The sequence below is a fragment of the Ciconia boyciana genome, chromosome 8 (assembly GCF_034638445.1).
Source record: "Ciconia boyciana chromosome 8, ASM3463844v1, whole genome shotgun sequence".
In the NCBI taxonomy this organism is placed as follows: Eukaryota; Metazoa; Chordata; class Aves; order Ciconiiformes; family Ciconiidae; genus Ciconia; species Ciconia boyciana.
Window position 1 is genome coordinate 10,860,492 of NC_132941.1, and position 26,348 is coordinate 10,886,839.

Sequence of the window (26,348 nt, forward strand, 5' to 3'; positions counted from 1 at the left end):
ACAAATTCTTACAAATTCAGATTCTGAAACCTGTAAGATGAAACTAGAAGTTTTATCTATGCTTGCTACTTTCAATTCATACAGTTTTGACAATGAAATTAGAATAGCTATTACTAGATAAGTACAAATGGAGTTGAAACTCACACTGCTTGGCTTGCAACCTCTGCAGAAGAATTTTTCTAGTAAATATCAGCTTCTCCAATTATTTACTAAATAATAAACCACTACAAACAATCTAAACTTTGAGCCTAAACTATCCAGTGCTGCCCCTTTAACACTGTTGTTTAGCAGTGCTCCACAGTTGGACATCAGTTGATACTCCTAAATATAGCTCTGCCTTAACTCCCCCACACAGTTCACAAGCCAGACAAAGCCAACTTCATGACTCACACCCTGATACAGGCCAAACAACCCTCACAACACTTTTGCAATTTAATGTGAAGCATGAAACAACATCAAAATCTCAGGAAAATATTTAGAAAATAACTCACTAAAATATAGCCTTTATTAACAGTCTCTTGACTTTGTAACCTTCCTATTTGTTACACAGGATTTCGATTCTCTGCAACCATGTTCATGTTCACTGGGGTTATCTGCAGAATTAATTCCAAACTGGTCTTCCTCGCTCAGACTCCCATGCCCTCACTGCAACCCTCTCCTTGCTTTTTCTGAACTCCTTGAAGAAATTTTGGTAACAACAGACAATGAAAGCAAAAGAGAAATATACAAAGTAATAAAAGGCTTTTGTGGCTAGATCAAATGTAGACGTAGAGGCATTTCACAACCACAGATGGTATTTATTGCAAGAACGCTGTATATTACAGGCACTAGGTCTATTACACAATAAGACAAACACTTCTTCACATGCGGGTGTGAAAGCGTGCATCCTGCTTCTCTCTCCGTTACACAGGAGGCCGGGCTAAGATTAGGAAGTGCTCCAGCAGGAATTTAAAACACATTCAAATAAATTGCCCTCATGGATTAGAGGTTTATATTGCATAAACAATGCCAGTTAGGAGAAGAGCTTTTGCATTTGCGTAGGTTGTGGTTAACTAAAATATTCTCGTATTACTTTATTGACATGGGATAACTAAGGTAATCAAAATAAAAAGCTGGGGCAGAGTAACAGATGGAAAGGCAGAGAGAAAGGTGGAATCCAAACAGAAAACAGGAGGTTAACACTAAGATTTGGGGTGGGGAGCTTAGGGGAAAAAGGGTAGATTTCAGAGCCATGTTAACACTCCAAAGACAGCTGAGGGAGGTCCAGCCTAATTTCTACAGCCTGGCTATTACTCTATGCAGAAGGCAATTAGTGTAGCCATGAAAGTTAAAGAAACATTCAGAGGAGAATTTTCCCATCTCTTTTTCATATAAAACAGTAGCTTTTCTCAGGACAAAGGAAGTATCAAAGAAGAATAGGAAGCTAAACAAGATGTTTTCAAGACAGTGGCTTTACTTAACACTACACTGCCTCTGAAACCAGTACATTATTTCCAAGTTGAGCTAATAAATAGACACCACGCTGATTGCAGATTTTTGGCTTTCAGAATATTCCCTGAGATTAATTTAATTTAGAGTCAAAACATTTGTAGATTTTCTGCATGAAGAAATGCACATTAAAAACCATAATCCAAAGTTTTCCCTACACTGACAGTGCTGTGAATCCATGTGAGACCTTTACCCAAAATTGAAATAGCTACACATCTTTGTATTGTATGAAAAACAGTGCCCTCTAGCTTCACATTAAATGTGAATAAGAAAACAGTTTAAAGGATGAAACAAGTTACCTGGTTCCTATTTCCATTTCTAGTAAAGAAACATATGGAAAATTATATGACAATCCTCTAACTACCCTAATTTGTCAAGGAATCATCATCATCATAATTCAGATGCTCTGAATATTGAGATCATTTGATATTCAACTTAAAATATAATCCTTATCAGACAGTTGTGCATATGTCGTGAGAAACTGAAACTCAGTGAAAAAACAAAGAAAACCACCAATTCTTTTCTTCAGAACTTTTGTTCACAGGATATTTGTTTAAAGTATAAAGACGGGAAAAAGCCTTATTCAATCGAAGCCATGTAAAGGAGTGTAAATTTTGCATAACCTTGGAAAAGAGATTATACAGAAATAGAGAACATTACAAATTCAAGAGAATTATAAATTTTCTATTGCTAAAACCCACATATATAGAGAGCAACTACCTGATGTACTAAAGCTGAAAAAGTTAAGATTTAAGAAAAATTACTCAGAAGACAGGACCTATGCAAAAATACTGACAAACTAGATTTAACCAACAAAACCTACACTGCCTAGAAAAACTACTTTTATCCACCACTCATTCACTGCCTCCTATAGGGCACAGAGAGGATAACATTTTAAGACAACTAAACTGTAATTTCTAGATCCAACTTTCTTCTCCCCCAAGTTACGCATGGTGTATTTCAGCACAGATAAACATGAGAAATGAAAATATTTTGTATCATTAACACGATTAGCTAGGCAGGTAGTTTGCATTATCTAAGGAAGTGTCGGGAAAAGCACATTGTCCTGATTGAGATTGCAAAAGGATAGAGAAGCAGCACTGTATACGAGGCCTAGCAAGAGAGAAGCTATGTTAGGAATGCAGATGCACATGCATCTAAAATGTATCTCTCAGATACAGAAAACAAAGATTATCCAAGAGGATAGTTTCACTATTTAATGTAAGTTTTGACACCCTTCAATGTCTTTGCAATTCCACACTTAAGTAAAAGTCTAGCCTGAATGATACCTATGAGACAGTATTCCAGTTACATTTTTATTTAGTTATCTGCCTTGAAGTATACTATGACTTGATATTGTGACAAAGACATTTTACAACTACCTTTTAGTACATAAATTGACTTCCTTTGCAATGAAACTGAAAAGCTTAATTCATCTGATCAACATTGAACTTTATCTGACCAGAACAGCTAAAGGAATAGTCAGCTGATTAAAAGTACACACTTATTTTCAAAAATGTCACTACCTGATTCAAGTATACCATCACAGTAGCATGAGAGATGTATTTTCCATAAATAACACTGCAAAACTTAAAATCCTTTAAGAATAAAACTTCTTTTCTGCATTGGTAATTGCACACATTCCTAAACAGAATTGATTTATAGTTCCTTTTTTACTTCTGAATTACTATACATGAATTTACATGTAATAAGGCATATATTTTCAAACTCATTTACACTTAAAGCGGTTATTTTGTAAGTATTCCTGAGATGACACTGCATGTTCTCAGTTTGAATTTTAGAAAACCCACAGCCACATTAAACAAAGGAAATGTTCCTTTAAAACAGCTTTCTGAAAGTTTGAGTTCTACAGCAAACTACTTCTGCAAATGGAATTCTCCAGCGTGTTTAATTCAGAAGTAGGAAAACAAGCCTAATACAATTTTGTACGAAGGGATAAAAGGTTCAATCATATAGTCTAAATACAGATCCTTGTTAAATCAGGTAATTTACACCTCTGTTGATAACTGAACCTTAAACACTAATTCCTCAAATTGGGCATGCTTGCTGAATCTCTCAGCCATTTACTCTAGTGCCCCAGTGTCCAAGTTCATCCCTGAACCAATATTTTCCACTTCTTCATACAATATTTCATAGCGGCACTAACAGGCAAGATATTCTTAGAAATGGAATTCTGACAACTTTGAGCACAAAACCAAAGTCACTTTGGTTAATTTATCATAGATCTTCATTTAGCAATGGATACTAAAGTCTCTTTACAGATTTTCAATCAATCAAGGCAAGTTAGATGGTTCCTGTTAGAACCACATCGTAAGAAAGGAGAGCACACAGCTGTACTACAAACTGCCACCTACTAAATACTGACATTCCAGTTTTAAAGAGGATACTGGTTTAAAAAAAAACAAAACAAAACAACAAACCAACCACCAAACACAAAAGCATGTTCCAAGTAATTTTTACAAGCAGATTGAGGGAGGGTATAGTTTTCAGGCTCTTCAAATTAAAATGTGAGGTAATTTCCCAAAATCATCAGTGATGCATCTCAATGTGTTGGAAAAAATCCCAAACACAACACTACGGATGTGAGCTCAGCCAATCATCTCAAAACTTCACCTTAAGACTTCTATTACCATTTTACATTGGTGATACTAACTACTTTAACACTCTTGTTCTCTTACAGTATTTGAAAAAACAAGAGGCTCATTAGCCTAGTAATAAATATGGCTATTTCTGTAGATAAATGTTCTCCCTTTATTTATACATGGACACACTCAGTTTCATAGAGGGAGAGACTAAAAATAATACATTGATGCTGACTAACGAAAGCAACTGTGAAATACTGGGGAAAATCCATATCCTCTCATTTTAAAGAGACTTGAAAAATCACACCCAACCAAGTACTCAGACAGAAGACTTGGAAATTTTGGAGATAAGCCAGCTAGTATCTGGGACCTAAACCCACAAACACTTAGCTATTGAAAGGCTGAGTAACATCTGCCCAGAGTTAATGACTACATAACTCAATTCTCCACCCTTACACAAGGAAAAGGAGTCGGTCTCCTTTAACACTGGCCCTGAATTCTGATCAATGTATATTAGTGTAATAATAGGCATCTAATAAATTTGAAGTCCCAAGGCCAAAAATCAATTCTTTCTGAAGCAAACAGAGGGGTGATAAAGAGAGACGACTGCCTGCACCTCAAACCCTCTTTCCAGTCTATTTCTAGATCTTTTCTATTAAGTAGCTGCAGAGCATGTGCCTGCTGCTGTGCTGTGAGTTTCTTCAAGCAGCAGTGGTATGAAATTGTCTTGATTCTTGTTAGTCCCACTGCTGCCCACAGGCATATAAGTAGCAACAGCAAACACCGACAAGTCTGGGCAGTTTTCCTTCTGGTGCTATTTGGGAAACCTCAAGCATCAGCAAGTATCTGTCTGCATACAAACCCCAAAGAATCAGGAGCGCTTGTCTCACATTCGGAAGATTATTTAGAAACCTAATTTTCATTTACATGAAAGCTCAGATTTTACAGATTATAATAACTAAAAGTTGCTTTAAAACTGATACAGAATGTTTCATTGCATTCTCTCCTTTCCTCAAAAACTTAATTATTTGATTTTTTTGACATTAAAACAGTGGTCAAGAGGTCAAACTTAAAGGCATTTTTAGCTAGATGAATATATTATGACTTTAGCTTAAATAATCTTATACAGCTCAATTTTAAAATATGATTAAAAAACCCTTGTATTCCAGTGGCAAGACTAAACACATTTTTATGATGTAATAATAAACTCCTGAAAATTAGAGCAGAGAAAATTCCAGAAGCACTAGAGAATTTAGAAGTGGTTTTCTTCAGAAAGAATTACTACACTTATGATTTCCGTTTATAGTCTTAAGAAGCTACAGTCAGAAAAATAGAAAAAATAGAGCTACTCAAAAAGCAATTTAAATTCTTCAATATAAATTAAAAAAACACCCAAACTAAAAAGGCTTTATAAGGAAACTATTAACCATTCAAAGTATTCTTCCCCAGAAAACCTTAGCTGGGTCAATAAAGGCACATGTCAGTGCTATACCTCTGACATAAGACATCATATTTTTCACTCTCCAGTGATATGTTGATATTGATTTGAAATCAAGATAATGAATCACCTATTTCTTTTGCAATAAAGTTTGTCAAGTCAAATCCCCTGAAATGGAATCACAAGTAAAACAGCAGAAATGGTAAGGCAAACAGGGTAAAGGAAACTTATCAGATGATCAGCAAAACACACTTCTCATTTCATTTGATACTAGTTCATTAGCTGTGCAGCATGTTATGTTACATTGCCCAATCAGCAACACAAATTACTCAGCCTGCTTGTTGGAACCACACATAGCAAAGAGCAGTAACTGCAAAGGGACTAAGTCCACTACAGCAAAAATAGAGTTAAGAAAATGTTTTCAGTTTCCAGCACTGAAAGAGGCCAAACAACAGATTAACTATTATGTCTTTAGCTCAAAGAAAAAATTTGAACATATTTAATATTTTCAACGATTTAACTATTCATAAAACATTAACTGGGTAGGAAATTAATATATATACAATGATGTCAGGTAAACCCAACAGTTCACAGAGATAAAATGTCAGTCAATAACAAACTCCATTCAATTACATACCTTTTCCTGAATAATGCTGGATTACTATAAACTAGTCAAAAATGCAAGGTTATTTTATTGGGGTTATAAGATGGCAGTTAGCAATAAAAATGGTAAGTATTCCAAAACTGAAGACAAAGGTATGAGTTTTCTTTGTTTCATTCACTATTTTCGGCTAATTTCAGTAACATTCTTGAGAAAGACTGCCCTCCTGTGTTCACTGATCATAGTATGCTGAGATGAGACAGCCCATGCAGCTGGAATCACTTCAAGCTGGCTATTTTATTTTTTTAAATAATCACATTACTGATTCAGAGAGTGAAATTAGCCCACCAAATGTTTGCACAGAAATAAAAGGCTGGTGCAACAGCAGGACTGTTCCTAGGGCTTTCACAGAAGGTGGTAATGCTTGCTAGTTGGCATCAGTCCTAGAAAGCCATTCTGGGCCTTCAAAATGGCATTGCTGCTTGCAGCTGCTCTTTGCTCTTAACAGAGGCTGCTTATTAAAAGCTCCTAAATTGTTCTATGAAGTCCTAAAGGAATAAAAAGCTTGTTAGACACCTTGTAATGAGGTTAGCTGTACTTCATACCAGCTCTTCACGCTAGCTGCAGCTGTATGGCACCTATCTTCAGAAAGGTACAAAAAAAATCCAGAAGTATGAATCCGTAATCACCTACATTTCCCATGTCATATTGTCATGTCAAGAATCCTATAAGTGCTTTATAAATAATTAAAAGATGAAAGAACACTGTATGGGAAAACAAGCATTTTAGAAATGGGAAAACCAAGGTACACAGCAGTCTGTCATGTAGGAAGTCAGTTCATAGTGAGCTGGCAACAGGAGTGACTTCTAGATTCCTACTTTTAACAACGTCATTTGGTAAATTAAAGAAACAAATGCTCTTAATTTGGTAGAACACTTGATATTCACATAGCTAACTGCATTTGAAAACATTCAGGAAATCATCTAGCCTCCTATGAGCATTACACTAAAGCACTACAAATCTAGTGGTTAGGGAAAAGCTTTGCTTTTAAGAATATTCAACAAAACACAAAAAGCACTTAAATAGTCATATAGGCAGCTCTAAGAAAAATCTGGTTTTTGTATCCTATCAAACACAAGACTATTGTTGTGGTACTTGTGGATAAAAAGCAGTATACATGTCAATTTTAAGATGCATGTTATTCTGAACTCATAGGTGTGCACATGCATGAGTGTGCACGTGCAACATGCCTTGAGATAAAATTTATTCCAATTAACAAAAAATGTACCACTTGATGATCCTTCAATTATTTATTCAGAAAAACATGACACTGAGCCAAGTTTAAAAAAAACCCACCACATTATTCACTTATGCAAGTACCTAAACATGCTTGTACTCATACAAGTACCTAAACCAGTGTTTTCAGAAACATGTTCCTTGGTTTTTACATCAGCGTTTGCCTAAATTACTTAGAAATAAGAATCAATACCCAGTATGGGAATCCTAGACTTTCAGCTGTGCATGGTATTATCACAAAAACACACTACTTCTTTTTGCCTATTTAAAATACATTTTTACACTACCTCCAACTGTTTTCGTTACTAAACGCCCCCCTTTTTTGCATAGAACAAAAAAGGTATTTGTCCTTCAATTACAGGACAGCAACAAGAAAAATAACAAAAAGGGGGGGGAGAGTGCAGGAGAGGGGAAAGGAAGCTGTTATAGCTATCTGGAGAGCATGCACTTGCTCAAATCTTTACTTATGAGCCCAAATTAGTTTTTCCTCACATATTGCCTTCTAATTTTTCCTTTGTCACTTTCGGGATCACCCACTAAGTTCCTTTTATCATCTTCAACCACACAAATATAAAAACAAGTATTACAAAATGACGCTTTTCCTTTGCCTGGTTTAAATAAATAAATACATTTTTTAAAAAGAGAGAGATTCTTGCATGGGAACACATAAATCAACCATCCCCACTTCCTCTTGCATTCCTCAGAATACAGACCTATTAATGCTTCAAAACACTTACTGGTGTGACAGAGGTAGTGTCTTGATTTAGACGAAATACTCTTAACATAGAAACACAACCAAAATAATTTAAAACTTGCCTATAATAACCTTCATAGAACTTTTAACACTGTTTCAATTTAAGTTATTGTTTTCCCTCCTGGTAAAGAAGCAACATTTTTTCATTCATGAAATGACATAATAAATACTACTTCCCCACACCTTTTGTTAACAAAAAAAATTTGAAAAGAAAAATTGTTTATGTTAGTGTTAATTTTTCTATTTGTGTACCTGCATTATCAGTCTCTACAGTTTGTTAAACAATACCTAACTCTACTTGGCAAACAGAAGAACTTACATACAACATCCAAATTAAATCAATTAATGTTTCATGACTGGACCATTTATAGTTCTCCTTTTTATAAGGGAAACTAAGCACTAATAAGAGCAGCTATGGTAACTAAACTAAACTGTCAAATACAACACATCTGGAGAAGATGCTTGCATGGTAGCAGGAACCTCCAGTACCACAGACGTTCCCTGTACAACAAGGGGGAGTGTCCCACAAGAACCTAAGTTTCCATAGTACTCAATAAACTAAAGAAGCTCAACGCATCTGGATAGCCAGATGATTGTCTATATCAAGCTCCTTTCTCCGATATATTTTTGTCATAGCAAAGAAGGATAAATCTTTAAAGAGGGTGGGGCAATTTTAGTAGCTTGCTATTTGCATAGCACTAGATTATGCAAACACAGGTCACTGTTAATTATAGTGTCACTAAGAGCATGCAAGGATACATCAGCCAAGCAGGCTTTGGAATTTAATATTCAAGTATTGTTTCTCTCCTTAAAGACAAAGAAGGACAATATTTTCTAAACAGCACATAGACTTGCGTCCAAGGTGTACGATACAACATTTTCTTTCCAATGGATATTTTCAGGCAGTTTTCAAAAGGTAAGCACAAAATGTGCCCAAGATGTCTTGGAATCAAAAGATCTCAACTGATTTTGAGATAGAAATTTAGGTGACATACATAATTGTCACATTTAATGTTTGCAAGCACAGAGTACTTCTATATTTGCAATTTAAACATGATTTTGATACACCTAGTTAGAATTTACAGAATAGATAACAGTGTTTCTGTTAAGATAAGGCGGCATTAGCCCAGCTGTGACAAGTAAAGCCGGTACAGAAGTTCATACAGCCCTTAAAGACAGGACAGAGTGAGAAAGAGAAGGCTAGCACTGCAATAACGACAAGTAGGTGGACCATTTGCAAGACAAGGCTCTCACTCCCAGGACTCTCAGACCTGATGACCACAGGGAGGTTCAAATTCAGCAACTGCATACCATGTAAAAGGCCTGTGACACGATAGAGAAAAATAAGCCATTCCTTAAACAGTGCATCGAGACACATGATTTATTTTTGGATCAGTACTTCAACATTTTTCAAAATTAAACCTCAAAATACTTTTCATGGCCCATTCCAATGACTATCCTGTTTTTCATTCAGCAGTTTCAGCTAAACACAAGTGCCATTTGGAACCCAAGGGCATGTACCTAATCTAGTATAACCTTATCTGCTGCTCCAGTAACTAGATTCTCCTCCTGCAAGGTCTCTGTTCATTCAAAGTAGTACAAAGTAGAACCTAGTAGTATCAGTTATGAAGTATAATTTCCTGTCTGCTGGCACAGGACCTCTGACAGAAGTGCAGGGGAAAAAAAAACTGAAAGAGAAGACAGTACTTTCTCCTCAGAAGGCATTTTGTCCATATACTCCTTTTTAGTTCTCAGCGTGTAGAAATCAATAGTGCTTCTAAGTTACAAATTCTACAAACCAGGTGTTTTTGTCAGAGATGAGAATTTTACTCCTTTCACAGAATATTCTGACAAATAATTTTTAAAAGAAGATTTATTACAAAGACTTTATTATCCTTGGTCCCTGAGAAATTTTTCATTTGTTTTAAATCATATTTCACCTCCTACTCAAGGACTACAAAAAATGTATAGTAGTCACAGAGATTGTAAAGAAGAAAAATTATGAATTATAAACAGCTATGTTGAAGGAGGCAGTACTTTGTGTTTGCCATTACCTGAAAATGACATACTGCTTAAAGCTTTTTTACAAATACTTTTGATAAAACATTTGAGCTGCAAATTTGCAATACAAATTAACTAATGCAAAGCAGTCTGTCTCTCCTAACTTCCAGGAACTCAGAATAATACCAGAAAATAACTTTCCGAAACTTGCCAGAATGGCTATGTATATTAGACAGGGACATAGTATTCCTTTTCAGCTGGATGTTCTTGAATGTGTGACAGCTTTGCAGTTCAAATACAGTATGCTTCATTACCTTTTCGTCTTACAATATTTTGACAGATTTTTAGCAATTAAAAGGAGATGAGTATTTTAAGGAAATATTAATTGAACACAAGGAACAAGGGATGACAAATATTTTCATCTTCAGTAAAACAACCTATGTATCAAGCCATGTCTTTGGTTATTAAACCTTTGCATAAGCCAGTATAAAGAGTAAAAGGGCTGCTCACTAGGACCAAGCAGATTCTTCCTTGTAAGAAACAACCTATAAATAATAGCAAACCGCCCCCCCAAACCCTGAAGAAAAAAAATCTGAAAAATCCCTATACCACGAGTTTTAAAGTAGAAATAGGCAGTCATGATTAACTGTGTATTCCTTATGGCAATAATTTAATTATACAGAGTAAAACTACAGAGCTTTCAGAAAAGCTTCCTTAATTTACTAGATAATCTACAAGCTATTTCCTTATATGGCTGGAGAGAAATCACTGCTGTATGCTTTAAAGCTGGAAGATAAATGGCCTTTGAAACAGAAATCATTGTTACTAACTGGAATAATAAAAGTCTTGCATCACCATTGTTACAGATTCCTTTCATATAAATGTATTGCATTTTCTCCTGAGTGTGGTAAATCATCATCAAATCAGTAAAGGTATTTATTGAATTTATGTAAATTAACAATGCAGCTTTACAGGAAAATGGGAGAAACAAATGAACAAGAAGGTATTTAGGGCTTTTAGTTTTAAAAATTCTTTGAAATGACATCAGTTTAAAAAAAATACCAAAAACATTTTACTTGAGCTTGTATGTTGTAGGTAAAAATGAAAACCTGTTTTGTCAATATATAAAGAGACTAAACAATGATCTGGTAAAAAGAGATCAAATACCAAACACAGTCTGGCTAAGAGCTCTGACTGTTAATTCTGATCTTAAAATTCCAATTAATTCTTCTAAATATGACAAATCTTGTGTCACCATTTAGAACTTCTGTATTACTCAACTAATATGCTTTTCTTCATGGAAAAGCTAGACCTCACTGAAGAGTGGCCTTCAGCAGTAGAGACTACTCACAACTTTTTGGTAGAATTAATTGGTTACAAAAATGTTTCTTGAAATTTGGTCCAACTTTTAATATTAAAGATATAATATAATTCTCACAATATATTTTCCTCTGCAGGAGGGAGCTCCAGGAGTATTTATTATTTGTCAAGCATGAAGATGATATCCTTTCACTTCTACTGCAGAGTGTTTTGGGATGGTTTTATTTTCCAAACTCTTAATCATTTTTTGAAGTAAACAGACCATATACTTAACACATTTTGATACTAAAATGGTCAATTTGGGCATCAGACTAGAGTACGGTATAATTCAGAATTTTAAAATATTAAGGTTCCAAATAAAACTAATTCACCAGCTGCTTATGTTCTGAACACCAGGCCTATGCTAAAAGTGACCACCATGGTTAACTGCCTAGATTAAAAAAATCTAACCCAGATGGAGTACACTTATTTTCTATTTACTATATATTTACTATAAATTTCTAAAAATCAGACAATAGACATGAAAAAAATTCTTATATTTTGCTGTAGCTCGTACATTTTCATTCACAAAATGAAAAAATAAAGAACCAAATAATTTTTTAAGTTTACACTTTCTACATTCTAAACACTACTTCTGATATTAAAAAAAGACAAATGAAGGACAAAACCAGCAAAGAATGCTATTCATACTCTAGAGCAAAGCAAAAATAGCATAACTCAATGATTAGGATGACTTATCACTTAGAACCTCGTCCATGGAGAAAGTGCAAAATTTGCCACAGTCATAAAAGAAATAATTTTTAGCACCATAGTTCAAGCAGACCCATAAATAAAACTACAATTATCCGCATCACTAGAGAAGTCATATTACAGAATTTCCACTGTTGGGAAAATATTATAAATAACCCTTGCAATTTATAAAATATGAGACCTTACTGCTGCCTTTGGTAATTCCGGGCAGCGATGATTACCTGGCAATACTCCAACTTGAAGATAACAGGCTAATGTAATCCCTAGTTTTCTCCTATTGATGCATCTTTTCCCTCCTCACAATTCAAAGTTCACAGAAATCAGTTTAATTAGAGTGCCTTCATTTTTTGCACACACAACATACCTAAAAACATTTATAGATTTATTTAAGTTTTCTTATTATTAATCACATCAAAACAATTTCAGTGTATTTTGGACGATACAAGGATTGAAGCTCTAGGAAACTAAATACTAGTTACATCTTACCCAGAACATTTCCTGCAGGTACTTCTTCAAGATCTTCAAGTTCTCTTCCCATAAGCAAGTAGAGATTCTCCAATGTACAGCAAGTCATATGAGGAACCAATGGCAGATCATTTGTAGCAGAACACTGGGATGACAGCTACACGGAGTAAAACAACCAGTGTTGGACATTTATCACTTAGTACTGATAAAAACTTCTTCCTCAAAACCCCCTTGCACTCCAAAGCTAAGAAATACATTCTAAAGCATTTTCATTTCAAAAGTTAGATATTAAAAACCAACATATATTTGAAAATATTTTTTCCCCTTCCAAAAATCCAGTCTTGTGGCAAATGAGCAAATGTTACCAAGAAAAGAAAAAATAATGCTTTCTTTGGTAATTTTTAGGTGTGTACTGCTCCTAGCTCACTTTTCATTGCCACTGATAAATGTTTTAAAGTAAATTCATAAGTAATGAACTTCTATGATCACAATCTTGAAACATTTAATACCATTTTTTTCAATACTATTATGCAGCTTCCTGTTCCCCACAAGCATTGTTTTTTCCTTCACACATTTTCTTTGAATCAAAGTGTGCACATACTGGATTTATTGTTAGCTAATACAACACTGTACTTAAACTATTTTGGAAATGTTAAGGTTTATAATGAGTTTACGGACACAATCAGCTATTACCACAATTACCTAAATTACTTTGATACTTTATGGAATTTTTGAGTTGAACTTTTTTTTATTATTATTTTTTGAGTGAGCAAGGTGTAAAAAGTTAGGTCATCGATGTTTCAAAAGAATCCCAAGTTATGGTAACAGTTCACTGTCACCTCTTACCTTATGCAAAGACTCAGCAGGATCGTATTTTGGTCCTAAAACAAAGATCTTTTGCCCTCTTTGCACCACGCCACTGAACACTCTAGCAAAAGCAATGAAAGACTCCTTGTTGTCTACTTCCCGTTTCATTGCCTTTGAGGTCATGATCTCTACTTGACCAGTGAGCTGTTGCTCTTCACCTAATCAAAGTTAGAAAAATATATGAAGTATAAAAGCAGTTCCTGCCTCATCATCTGAAGAAAAAGAAATAATCAATTACATCTTATCTTATCACACCTGGCGATGCATTGAAAGACTGCACAAATGCCTCATCGTAACTCATAATCCAGTTCTGTTGCTTATACGCTACTTTTGTACCAATTTATTATTAGGCAGGGGTTTTTTTTGTTACTGAAACAGTTACTCTCATAAAAGCTTAAAGGAATTAAAGTTGTATTGGTATACAGTATGCCAGTAACAAGTCCATAAGAAGGTTCTAGCAGTAAGCTAAAGAAATCTGAATCTTTCTACCTCATACACAAGGCAAAAGTCAATCGCCACACCTTTCTACGTAGAGTGAAAATTATTCAGTTCTTCAGCAGAACGTCTCCTTCAAGCATCATCTGTCTTCACTGACTCAAAATACTGAGACCAAGCACACTCTCCAGCTAGAGGAACAGGTATTCACGGCACTATTACAGCATTTATGAACTATCAGCTTTCTTATAAATCCCTCCTCCCTCTTCATTCACTTCCATCTATTGAACTGTTTGGACTGGCATGTGGATGACTCTTTGCAAGGTACACAGACCCTTGACAACACCTAGACACTACTATTAAACATCCTGTGAGAAAAATAGATAGCAGAGCATTACATACCTTTTGTACCACCAATGTTCCCAGTTACTTCAGATGAATTTTCACTTGGGGGCTTTTCTGAGAGCTCCTTTCCTTGATTTGCTGCCAATTTTTCTGCATGCCTTCGTTTTGCAAGTTCACGCCGGTGAGTTATTTCTTCTTGAGTTAAAGGCCTACATTGTATTTTAAAACATTAGTATTTGGAAATGTCATTTATTTTAAAATAAATTAAATCACAATAATTAGAATACTATATTTAGCATAAATAAAAACTTATGCAGAATGCATTTTGTCCCAATGATACTGTATATTTCAAGTCAGCTAAAATTAGCAAACTCTTCCTCCACCATGTTTTGGAAGAGGCCACCATGTTAAACTTCTGTTTGTTAAAATAAGTCAAGTTTCTCCCACTGACATGTGAATTCCCACTTTTTCAGAAAAGATCCAAGCCAATTTTCAAAATTGCTTTTTACACCATGTCCAGTATGTTGTCCTGAGCTAGAATGACAGCTAAGACTAAGCATACAGTGTACTAATCTAAGCTTATCTATACCAAGACAGTTAGGAAAAACTACCAGACTTTTCTTCCAAATACAAGGGGATCAAATACTGTCATTTTAAATTACTTGTGCTACCTTTATTATTTTAAGGTAGACTTTACAACAAGTGTTCAAAAGCAGGGAAAAGTCTTTGCTTGCTATAGCTACCTTTCCATAAAGTGAATAACTTCATAAAGGACAAAAGATTTAAAACTGAGACAACAACAACAAAAAAACATTTTAATATTCTGATGCAATCTCTATCTACTCACTGGTGAACCCTGCCTTAAAACAAAGTGCTTTAACATAAGATTTAAAGCAATAAAAAATAAAAATTAAAGAATGACATTATCATTCTTACATAAGGCAATATAAACAGACTTGTTTTTTAAATACAACTCTTTTCACTCATTTTAAACAGCAAAGTGAGTTATGCATATATGAAATCTAACAGCACTGCCTGAAATTGTCCATTTGATTTTTAAATCTGTCCCTAAATAAAAATCTGTGATAGGAGGTTATCTTCTAATTTAATAAAGTCTAATCAAGGACATTAATTTCAGATACTAGTCACCTCTCTTGCCAATTCCTCCTCTCTTTCTATTAATTTCTCACATAAAAGAGCTGAACCTGTGATCCTGCTATAATCATTACTGATACTCTTAAGAATAATCTGTTCTGTTTAGTAATTTCAATATCAACAATTGCTCATGTAATGTGCTGTCAGGTGCCTACATTAAAAAAAAAATAAATCCTTATCACCGTGGCTTAAAAGCAGGAAAAAATAATTAAGTTATGCAGATACAATTTTTTTCATGGAACTAGAATGTTTGCAATTTCTTTTTTTTTTGCATTGGGAGTAATGGAAATACATATTGCTTTCCAGCATTAATAAATAATTTATTTCCAAAATAATAACCAATGTATTTTTTATATTATATGAATATTCTTAACGGAATTCTAACTCAAGAGAAGAAACAGAAGAATTCTCTCTATCATGAAACATGGATTTGTACAACACAACTGGACAAACTAATCACAAAATCTTAGATCCTGACTTCAACTCAAGAAGGTGAACATAATCCCACAGCAAAACCCCATCTACATGATGTGTCCTTACGTCTGCATTTGCTCATATGATGGAGAAAAGAACAACGGTTCTTAGTATTAAGATGGTTTAGGATTCTTTCAGTCAACTGTATCAAGCACACAGCCTGATGAACAGAGCATTAAAAAAAAAAAGTGCCTTGTTAGTAGTTTTAATTGTTTAGTAGCCTTGGACAAGTCACCTCCTCCCTTTAATTTCTACACTTACAAAAACAGTTCAAGATTTCTTGAATAGCAGTAGTAGTAATGAATGATAAGAGGAAGAAAACAGTGGGAAGCACTACAGCAGTAATTTTTCTTTACAGAACAGGCATATAAATACGATCTCTACTAAAAAAAAAAAAAAAAGGTTGAATCACATCCCCATATCAACTATTCCACACTCCCAAATGGGGAAACAACCCATCACTTAAGGGTCAAAGTTTCTATGTGTAGCCAGTAGAGACACTTATTGGACGCTTACTCTGCCCTTAACTGGATTTAGGGGCAGAAAGCCCTGAACAGCTTATGTGGCTGAGACCAACTCACTGCCAGTAAGATTTTTTTAATATCATAATATGGATGCTTTTCTGCATACAACACATTCTGCAAGAGACTTAATTTAAAAAATGCTTAATGAGACCCTTCATGTTATCAAAATTCTTCTTAGAACTAGAGGAAATAACTTTGACCACAGTTATCATGCTTACCTTGAATCCAAACATTCAATTCAAAAGAGTAAGAAAATTATACATAAATTAAAAATCTCTCCAAAAAATTACCTAAGAGAGGCCCCCAGGATAAAAAGTCAGAATTTGAAGCACAGACTTTCAAAACTCAGAACCCGGGACAGACACATTACATGTCATACAAAAGGCATAAGTAAAACAAAATCGCCACTACAAACTTCTCAGCAACTTTTTTTTTTTCTTCTTCTTTTTTTCTTTTGAGAAAATAATCTCTTAAACAATCATTGTGACAGAATTAAGAATATGTATCTCTGAAATTTGGGATAGTGTGGTGTTTCTGTTTGGTTTGTTTATTTTATTGCAAAAGAGAGTGAGGCTTAACAATAGAAAATGCAAAGCAGATGGTGGAGAAGAAAACTTTTTTATGATTTTTTTTTTTTTCCCCTGAAGGTAGCTGTTCAAAGCTATTTAAGGGTTTGGAATGTCTGAAAAATTCCCAGAGGAGAAAGATTGACAGGGAAAGTACAGATGAGACAGCCAAGGGTGTCATAAATGCAGTCTATATATGATGGTATAGTATACACATGAGGACATACGTATGCATTCCAACACATTTGTCCAAAAATACTTTTCATTTGTGTAAATAATCCTGAGAATAAAAGAAAAAAGTTTGTTTGCTTTTTTCCCCTTTACATAGTATTTTTAAAAGTATCAGTATATTTAGGTGTCAGAGAGCCCTAATCACAAATGTTAAAGGTACCTTAAAATTCTGAATGCACAGTTGTATGTTGCAATACACATAAGCACAGTTAATTATATTCTCAATTTGATAAGAAGCAGATTGAGTGTAGGTGGGACTTTAGCTAGTAGGTACAACCTAGACTTCCATCCTGGTTTCTGTCAGCGTCAATTTCTATAAAATTAGTCACTCCCAATAGTATCATTAGAGAGCACAAAAAGAAAATATTGTCAAATAATGTTGTCAAATAAATCCTTATATACAATTGTAACACACTCAAGCAGAACACAGAACAAGATTAATGCACATAAGGCACTGGATCTGCAACAAAACCAGTTTTAAATTATACCCTGATTTACTCAATTTCTCCAGTTGGCAGAACCAATCAGAAGGGAAATCAATTTTGAACAAATGCTGACCAAACCAGAAGAAAGATTCTCTCCTCTTCTTCCCTACCATATTTCTTCCCTCTCCTGTTTTCACTCCATAAGAAAGGCTCTACAGCCTCATAATATTGGCAGAAAAAAATGGGACCACGCAGTCACACAAAAAACAGTAAATCAAAATTCTGGAGCAGAAAGAAAAAGAGAGATTTCCTACCTCCACAGAGATGCTACAGCATCCAGACACCATACACGTGAACCAAGCACAAGTAATAGAGCTGACATAGATGGGTAACCACGTTATTACTAACTCCTCTTAACCTCAACCATGTGGTAAAAAAATGCTATGGAAATAATAATGTGGAAAAGAGTATAATATACATACTATTACCATTCAGTAGATTGTTGATTAAATGAATCAGATTTCAGGTAGTGTAAGCAAACTTCTGGTGACTTCTTTATTCCCACATTCCCCCAGGATAACTCATTTAGTTCAAACTAAATGACAACTAAACTTCTTCATGCAATCAATCCTCTGAATAAGATAGCTTTTCTGCCCTTCCATGTTATCAAAGAGAGACTTAATTCCAAAACATTTCAAAAATTCATAGTGAATAATCAAAACAAAAACCCCAAAATAAATTGGCCTCTGATCATTAAAGTGTTATGGTTTTTTTTTTTTTAACCTTTTAACCTTCAGACCATTTTAAAAAGGAAACATCACAGACAGAGCATCAACTGATTTCCAAAAGATTGATACTACCGTCAACAAATGGCTGTGATGCATCTCCCATGCCATGAACAATGTTTTTGAGAATACTTTCTCAAATACAATGTGGCTGAGAATACTTTCTCTCCATACAGTTTTTATCAGTTTAAATTCCATGAGCTCACAGACATGTGCTTGACTTCATGAAATCAAGGGGTAATTTCTGTTAACATCTTTAAATCCAAGTAATTTATAGAGAAACTTCTGGATTACTCTTCATGACTCTGCTCTTCAGAATTAAGTTCTAGTTAAATCGTTGGCTGCTGTTCTGCTCACCATCTGGCACTCAAAGACTTCTGACAACAGCATCCCTAAGGACAGCTCTCTCAAGTGCAGCTTTTTTGCTACAATTCAGCACAGAGTATGTCCAGTGGTCTTCCTAATCCTTCTGAAGTTCATTAATTTCTGGTTTAAACTGCTTAATGTCTATGGAACTATTTCCATTCACAAACTAATGTACACCTACTAAGGTTATTTCCTGTCTTTTCTATTGCAACTGAAAACACTAGGCAATTAACAGTGTATACACAAAATGAACAACTTAAAATTATCCAAATCAGAATTTACATAAAATTTCATACAACAATCCTACAGGCCTCCTGCAAAGGGGAATACTCAATAATGCATATTATATTATATAGCAATTATAACTCATTCTGAGATATGTAATGAAACTAAGATAGCAATATCAAGCTGTCAATACACTGCGTTGAAAAACACTCTTGACTGATATACTGACCTTTGATTTATCTCACATACTAAATGTGCAATAAAGAAAGAAGAAACTTGAAGCAAAACCCTTCCAGAATGTTACAAGCTCTTCTCTCTTAGGCTTACAATTACACAAACTAAATTATGTCCAGAGATTCAGATTTCATCCATTACTACATATTCCTCTCCTAGATCAGTTCCAAACGTCTTAGCTAGATTGAAATGTACACTGTCACAATGACATTTATTTCACAATAACCATAAGTAGGGTTTTTTATTTTTGAAAAGCATGTATTACTGTCCTGGTTTCGGCTGGGACAGAGTTAATTTTCTTTCCAGTAGCTGGTATAGTGCTGTGCTTTGGGTTTAGTATGAGAATAATGCTGATAACACACTGATGTTTTAATTGTTGCTAAGTAGTGCTTACAGTAGTCAAGGACTTTTCCTCTTCCCATGCTCTGCCAGGTGCACAAGAAGCTGGGAGGGGGCACAGCCAAACTGGCCAAAGGGCTGCTCCATACCATATGATGCCATGCTCAGTATACAAACTGGGGGGAGCTGGCCGGGGGGCAGCGATTGCTGCTCGGGGACTGGCTGGGTGTCAGTCAGGAGGTGGTGAATGGTTGCATCACTTGTTTTTTTTCTTGGGTTTTGTTCCTCTCTCGTTGTTTTCCTTTTCATTACAATTTATTATCATTATTATTTTATTTTATTTCAATTATTAAACTGCTCTTATCTCAACCCATGAGTTTTCTTACTTTTGCTCTTCAGAGTCTCCCTCCCATCCCCGGGGGGGAGGGGGGCGGGGAAGGGTGAGCAAGCAGCTGTGTGGTGCTTGGTTGCCAACTGGGGCTAAACCACGACAGTTACTCTATTAATTATATAACTTGGTGCCATCTTCAGGTGTTAACCTGAAAATCTGACAGATGGTTCAGACGACTCATGTCATATTCATTTCTAATGTACTAACTACAATTTAGAACAAACTATTAATGTAAACAGAAGATTATGAGATCAGACCATGCTGAAGTCCCTGAAAGTCATATGGCCTTTAAACATAAAAATGAATTTACTTGTAAGAAGATAGTAATTTCTTACAGAGCTTGGAACTTTATAAATGTTCCCGTCTTTTGATCAAGACAATGTAATGCCTTTTTAGCTGAAGGCTGGGCAAAAATCACAGGATTTACATTTTTTCCAATACAGTTTTTTAGGAAACATTAGAAAGGAAACTGATGAAGTACACTACAATCTGTTGGTTTAAGACATGCAAACAAGCTATACCACAAAACAAAGAAACAATTATCATCATAATTTCATGCAGGATTGTATGGGAAAGTGCCTATTCCATGGTGACACCTAAGAAAAAAAAATAAATCCTGATTTCAAGCTGACTGAGGAGAAAGAAGTACCTTTCATATTATCTGGAGGAAAATGGTAAGGATATTATAGGTTTTATATCTGCTAGTGCAGTCATGAAATATAATTTTAGAACATCAGGTTATTTGGTCAATAGACTTTTCTTTATTACCAATGAAAAGCAGAAATGGAATTTCTTAGTGTACCCTATTTTTTTACATTATTGAGCAGGATTGTATGAACAATGGACTTGAAGTAACAAATGGTTTGCCTCCTATTGCTGACATTGCATCACATCACTGTGACATTTATACATAAAGCTCTACAAAGTTAGTAGAGGATTTCATAATAACAAACATCTGATATCCAATTTACATTTTCTCAGTATTTTATATTAAATACACATAGCAACAGCTAAAACTACTTGAAAGCAATCATAACTAATTACTAAATATTTCTCTTTTACACTGGCTTAGATAAAGACAGAATTGTGAACCTCAGGAAGAGTAAACTGGAACATTTATACTCTGTACCTAAATGCCAAGTGCTGCTTTTATTTATACACCTACACTCAACCATTCTGTTTTAGACTGCAGTTCAATGTAAAACACTAGTAGAAAGAAGAGAAAGAAACAGCATATGCAGAATGAACACCTAATTCTGCACACAGCAATACTTAAGAATAAATAAGCACAGGCATGATCAAATAACCATGGCCTCATTACATAAAGCAAGTAGCTCCAGAAGAAGCCAATATGGCCCTATTTCCTACTGGTTTGGGGTTTAGATATTTTAATATCAAAAGTGAAGGAGATCACACCACGCTCTCTTAACAGGGGTCCTAATTTGTTTGTCTACTCTGCCCAACCACCAATTTTCAGAAAATTTACACCTTTGTCTGATTTGGTTGAAATTAACAAATAATTCAGAAGTTCAGACAGAAGAAACTGGAAGACAAAATGTATTTCCACATTTCTCATTTCTTTAGAAAACCCGATAAAAACTCAGGGACATACTGGTACCATATAAAAGTCAAATTTCAAATCTTTCCAAGGGAAGATAAATATAAGCTGCCAACCTGTTGTAACCTGACTACAAATTTTTTTCCCATGTATTATAGTGTTGTAACAGCTGACAAACTTTGTTATTTAAAGAGTAAAAGCAAAAACATAGCAGTTTTAGTACAGAAGCCATTAATTTTTCAAGTCACCTTCTAGGAGATATTAGTTGCCAACAGCAGTCTCAAAGGAGGTTGTTTTAATTAAAAATCCAACCTTCGTCATCATTTATTGTACTCCCTGGACTTAGAATAGCTTTTTGCTTTTCCCAACCTATGCTTAAAAAGTATTATAAGCAGATGGCAGAAATAAGGCAAACTATAAAAACTGCAGTGGCAATTTGCAGCTTCTAAGAAATTTACAAAAAGGTAACATTACCCAATACTACCTTACAAAACGAAAGAAAAAGACAGTAGCATAGATCTACTTTTTTTCCCTCTGGAAGTAGAAGAGTGTAAGTCTTGCCAAAGAAAAAAAAAATCTAGAGAAAAATCTAAAATTTTTTACATGCTTTAACATGCTTAAAAATACTTCCTCTCCTACCCACCTCAAAGGATGCAAGTAACCTAGCAGACAGGTCCAGCAGTCAAACATCAGAATACACAAGAACATGGGTCCTCAAAATTAACATGCAAATGGAATGTATAACATGTATTAATGTTCTTAAATAGGTAAACATGAAACCACTGTTAATCAACATAGTGTACATATTCTTTGTTCCTCCCTATGTTCAGGCATTCTTATGGAGCATCCTCATGGAATGCCAGTTTAATTATTGGATCTCACACACTCCACACAGCCATCACGCAATTCTGTTAAGCACAATCTTCACTGTGTAACTGTAAATAGTACACAGTGGCCAACATAATTCAAAATATGTGCTTAGGAACCACATTTACACAATGCTGTGTTTTTAAAACACTTATATTTTGTTTCATGGAGATAGCTTTCCTTCTCTTTAAAATTAACCTCCTTTTCTGATTTCTTCAAGAACTGCTTACCTGTAGAATCTTAACAATTAAAATATCGAGAAATACATGTTTAGCTGTATTACTGTTTTTCAAAAAATGGAATCCAACTGTCACTTCAAAACAAAATTGTTAATACTACCTAATCAGCAAAATTACATGGTACTGATAATGACTGGTTATCTCAAAGAAGAAGTCATGTGATTTTATTTTAATACTAGCCAATTAGTAACTAATTGACTAATTTAATATTAAAGCCAGCAAGAAATACTTTTCACTTAAACTACAGAGCAAAACACTACAATTTATGATATACTGAATAAACAGGGAGAAAGGACATATTCTCTACAGTCATCACTAATATGCCTCAAGTCTCCCAGAAAGAATTCCAGGACAGTCCTCCCTCTCCTGCAGAAAGCCTAATTTATATAAATTTTGTTTGGATTTTTGGGCCAGCTCTACATTACTCGGACTATCAGTCAATTGCAATCCTCTACTCAACTCAGTAAACATCTTGAGGTTTTTCAAACCAGATTGATGATCAGAATTACAGATTTGTTACACAATACTTATCAGAGTGCAAAAATGCAATCATATTTGTGTTCTGAAAACCAAGAAAATTGAGAGCAGCACATTTTTTTATCTAAGGAGAAAATACAACCAACAAGTCACAATGCATAAGCTTCTGTACTGAATGCACCATTCGCCAAAAAAAAAAAAAAAATTGAGCTGGTCATACACATATTATGAACTGCAATACATGGCAAATTTCTTGAAAATATTCTTTTGTCCGTTTGGGGAACTTTTTCTCTCTTTTAAAAGAATAAAAGTTAACACATGGCATATAACCACACATGTAAAACAGCTCTCTTCCTGAAGGGGGATAACTAAGGAGAATAGAAAAAAACCCACCAAGAAAAATGTAAGATGAATATCAGAGGAGACATGGAAGGAGAGTTTATCCATAAGGCAGAGTGCTCATAAGCAAATGACACAGAAAGAAAAAAAAACCAAAAAACAAAAAACAAAACACCCAGGACTTGCAGTAGGTAGCTTTTCCTTTTTTTAAATTTTGACTAAAATCTTGAAAATACATCCAAGACTTTCTGTGTCTGGTGTATGTAAACGCCACCTTTGCCTCTACGTTACATCCTCATCACGTCAAAGAATCTCGACCCTCCCAATAAATAAAAGAACAGGTCATTATCAGTGACAGAACAGACAGAAAGTGTAGTCCTCTCTGGTGAGTAGAGTATATATCCAGGAAAGCAGACAAAGCAGGAATGGCACTGCTGTGCTACACCAGTACCTGAGCAAGAACTCTTGTTTCAGACACATTTAAAGACAGAACTCAAAGCAAAACTGCACCATCTAGTGTCTGGTCAACCCATAAGTGCAATGCACCTTTTCCCTGAATTCAAACAGTGCAAGAAAGACTTTTGGTGTAAGATTCACAGATAAGCGTGGTAAGATAAAACTGAAGTAAATCTAGGAAGTGTGTGAGAAACCTAAGATAGTAGTAAAGCTTTCAAATATTACTACAGCAACAGTACCATTTTTTGCACAAAGATTTAACGGTCAAAATCAGTCTAATTTAGTAGAAAGATTAATATTTTCTGTATTACTTCACTGTACAGTGACAATCCCAGAAAAACATAAAATGGACAGTTAATATGAAAGTTGACTACTGAAAATGCTCCAGAGGCTTAGAGGGATGAAGGGTTAAGACGAACTCCATTCTTATAAACTCAACAGAAAAGTACATTTCTTCTGTAAAAAAGCAGATGGCTTCAGCTAAAAGTAGTCCACTTAAGGATGTCAGGGAAATGAAATCAAGAAGGATCCACTCGTCAAAGAAAATAAGATGGTCATTAAACAATAAATAGCTGTGACAAAAAATCTTCCAAACCTCACAGAAGAAAATATTTTGAAGTGCATTAATGCCTTTCACTTCACTGCAAGAAGTTAGTCAAGGTTTAGACTACTTTAACCCATTTTATTCTGCACTTGCAATGGTCTGGATGGTCGCTTAGCTATTATGCCAGATTTGATGGGAAGTGTTTCTTCGTACAAATGCAAGCTGTTATGATCATGCCAACACAACCTTACTGAAAAACTAAGAAAGCATTACAACTCAATCATATTTTCAACCAAACATCCTGAAACAGCATACAATGTATGCATTAGGATGATATATTTGGACAAAAGTACTATTCTTCAACAAATGTGTTTTTTACTCCTCAACAAATTTGCTAAATCTTCTAAAACTCATATGATAAAATCATCTCTTGAATTCATTCAGAAAATCTCTACTTGCTGAACAGATTTTATTGCATCTCAAGAATTCGTGAATTATTTTCTCAGGTCTAAAACAATTTATCCACGCTTGCAATATAAATTTTTTTTCCTAATGTAGATCAGGAAGTCAAATGTTACATTTTCTTACCTTGGTTTATTGTGCGGTAATGCCTTTGCATCAACAGCAAACATTTTGGAAACAAAGACAATAACTGGGGCTGTTCCTTCACTACTGCATTTCATAAAAGCTGAAGAAACATAAAAGGAAGTTATTTGCACAATTTTTTCCCCAAGAGCATGGACAAAACTATGGCTTTCCATGAATTTTATAGGAATTACTGCGTATTTCCTATTTCAATGGATAATATGCTAAAGACAAATTAACAGGAAAAGTAGAAAATTACTCTATCCTAATAATTTGATAGCACTGCCCATATCTTGAAGTCTGTTTCACAATAAAATAAAATGAGCAAAACTGTAAAAATAGAACTCTTCATAACTCTACATATAATCCAACTAAATATATTGTTTTGAAATACCCAACGTATTTAAAGTTGAGTTCATAGGCTGGTTTAGATTAGAGTGAAAAACAGAGAGCAGCTTAGCATTAAGACCGAGCTATTTATGCAGTACCTCGAAGTATTCTCCCTCCTTTCAAACTAAAGGAGGAAGTCCTGCAAATGTCCAGATGCTCACGTCTTCACAAAATTCTTACAACTTAACTGCAAGAATGGGTATTCCTCAAAGGATGAAAGATCCACACAAAACTCATTCAATACTTAGGAAATTCCCATAAACTATTTTTTTCATCCAACTTGGAACACATTATCAAATCCAAAACAGACACAATACCATTCAAAACTTCCAATAACATAGAAGATAAATTGTCTTCTCCTACACTTCTCCCTTTTATTTGATGTATGGAAAGACTATATTGTAAAGTGCTTAAGCAAACAAAGTACAAGACTACTACTAAAAATTAGCAAGATATTCGCTAAATGTGAAGTATGCTATTTTTTCATAATCAAGAGCAGTAAGAACTGAGTTTACAGAGGCAAATTTCTTCTAATTAACTTATACTGATACAGTATTGAATACTGTTTGCAGAATATAATGCTTGTAAATGTTCAGTAAAGGATAAAAAAATCAGTTGCCTCACCCCTGGGAAACAATTCCTAACAGCCTGTCAACTTGACATTCACATCTCATCTTAAATGGGCATTTGATATCCAATCCCTTTAGATTTCTTGAAGCTCTTTTCAAAACATTGTTCTGTAAACACCTTTCACTACACATAGAAAGTTAAGAAATGTTTTTAACTGTTACTAGCTTAAGCATGGAATCTTCTTG

General features: G+C 34.6%; 1 protein-coding gene across 2 annotated transcripts in view; it reads right to left on the reverse strand.

Moving 5' to 3' along the window:
- Positions 1-26,348, reverse strand: part of EFL1 (elongation factor like GTPase 1) — an 81,800-nt gene that overhangs the window by 41,954 nt on the left and 13,498 nt on the right. For both annotated transcript variants that reach the window (XM_072870535.1, XM_072870536.1), the window contains exons 12-15: positions 25,147-25,246; positions 14,421-14,572; positions 13,563-13,741; positions 12,738-12,873 (exon numbers count right to left, since the gene is read on the reverse strand). In XM_072870535.1, coding sequence (XP_072726636.1) covers positions 12,738-12,873; positions 13,563-13,741; positions 14,421-14,572; positions 25,147-25,246 — 567 coding nt within the window. The remainder of the gene's footprint in view (positions 1-12,737; positions 12,874-13,562; positions 13,742-14,420; positions 14,573-25,146; positions 25,247-26,348) is intronic.